A 1,032-nucleotide genomic window follows, 5' to 3' on the forward strand; every position below is an offset into this window, starting at 1 on the left:
CCTAACCCTGTGTGTTGGGGGGGGGCGCGTGTGCGTGTGCGTGTACGTGTGTGTGTGTGTGTGTGTGTGTGTGTGTGTGTGTGTGTGTGTGTGTGTGTATGTGTGTGTGTGTATGTGTGTGTGTGTGTATGTGTGTGTGTGTATGTGTGTGTGTGTATGTGTGCGCGCGCGTTCGTGTGCGTGTGTATGTGCGTGTGTATGTGTATGTGTATGTGTATGTGTATGTGTATGTGTATGTGTGTGCGTGTGTGTGTGCGTGTGTGTGGGCGTGCGTGCGTGCGCGTGCGCGTGCGTGCGTGCGTGCGTGCGTGCGTGCGTGCGTGCGTGCGCGCGCGTGTGCGCGCTCGTGCATGGGTACGTGGTCGTGTGTGTGCTTGTGTGCACCACTGCTTAAACGCATTTGCAGAATATAATGAGCAGTAACACTTAATTGAGAGAGATTTGTGCGTGGCTGTAGCGAAAACCCGAAGATTTAAAATCTACTTCGAATGTTATAGCTACACCATGAAACATATTTCAGTGCCCTACTCTCACCTGATATTATCAAGAATGACCTTCTTCTGTTTTTTGACCATTACTTCGTAATTGATGTTATGAAAGCTGATCAGCGATCCCAGATTAGTACTCGCGATGGGCTCCTGACTGTGCGAAGAAGCGTATGCGAGTCGTCTGTCTTCCATTTCCACTGCATCGGAGTTTGGTGACATTTTTCTTCTCTGTCTAACGTCATCGGCGGCTTGCGATGTCACCTCCATACTTGCGTATCGGCACGTGTGTTCGTCCGCTGTAGTACTTAGATGCTACCTCCTCTCCTAACTTTACAACGCATGTGAGTAGGACAGCGGTACGATCTGTCCGAGTGAATACGATCGGTAAACGTACGGTAGTGATGGCGGAACTCTTAATCTTTCCTACCAACTGGCTTACCAACATCAGTGTAATGTAAGTACTAATCGTTGTGTACATATTGACATACACATCTAGATCGTAGCTCTCAAAACATTCGCGTACCGCAAAATGTCGTCAGAAGCG

The 1,032-nt window shown here is 49.0% G+C and overlaps 1 protein-coding gene across 1 annotated transcript in view; it reads right to left on the reverse strand.

Moving 5' to 3' along the window:
- LOC106808706 (ATP-binding cassette sub-family G member 2-like) overlaps positions 1-707 on the reverse strand; it is a 23,473-nt gene extending 22,766 nt beyond the window's left edge. The window contains exon 1 of the mRNA XM_014811535.1: positions 535-707. Coding sequence (XP_014667021.1) covers positions 535-707 — 173 coding nt within the window. The remainder of the gene's footprint in view (positions 1-534) is intronic.
- Between the last annotated feature and the right edge of the window lie 325 nt (positions 708-1,032).

The sequence above is a fragment of the Priapulus caudatus genome, unplaced genomic scaffold (assembly GCF_000485595.1).
Source record: "Priapulus caudatus unplaced genomic scaffold, Priapulus_caudatus-5.0.1 Scaffold298, whole genome shotgun sequence".
Taxonomy (NCBI): Eukaryota; Metazoa; Priapulida; class Priapulimorpha; order Priapulimorphida; family Priapulidae; genus Priapulus; species Priapulus caudatus.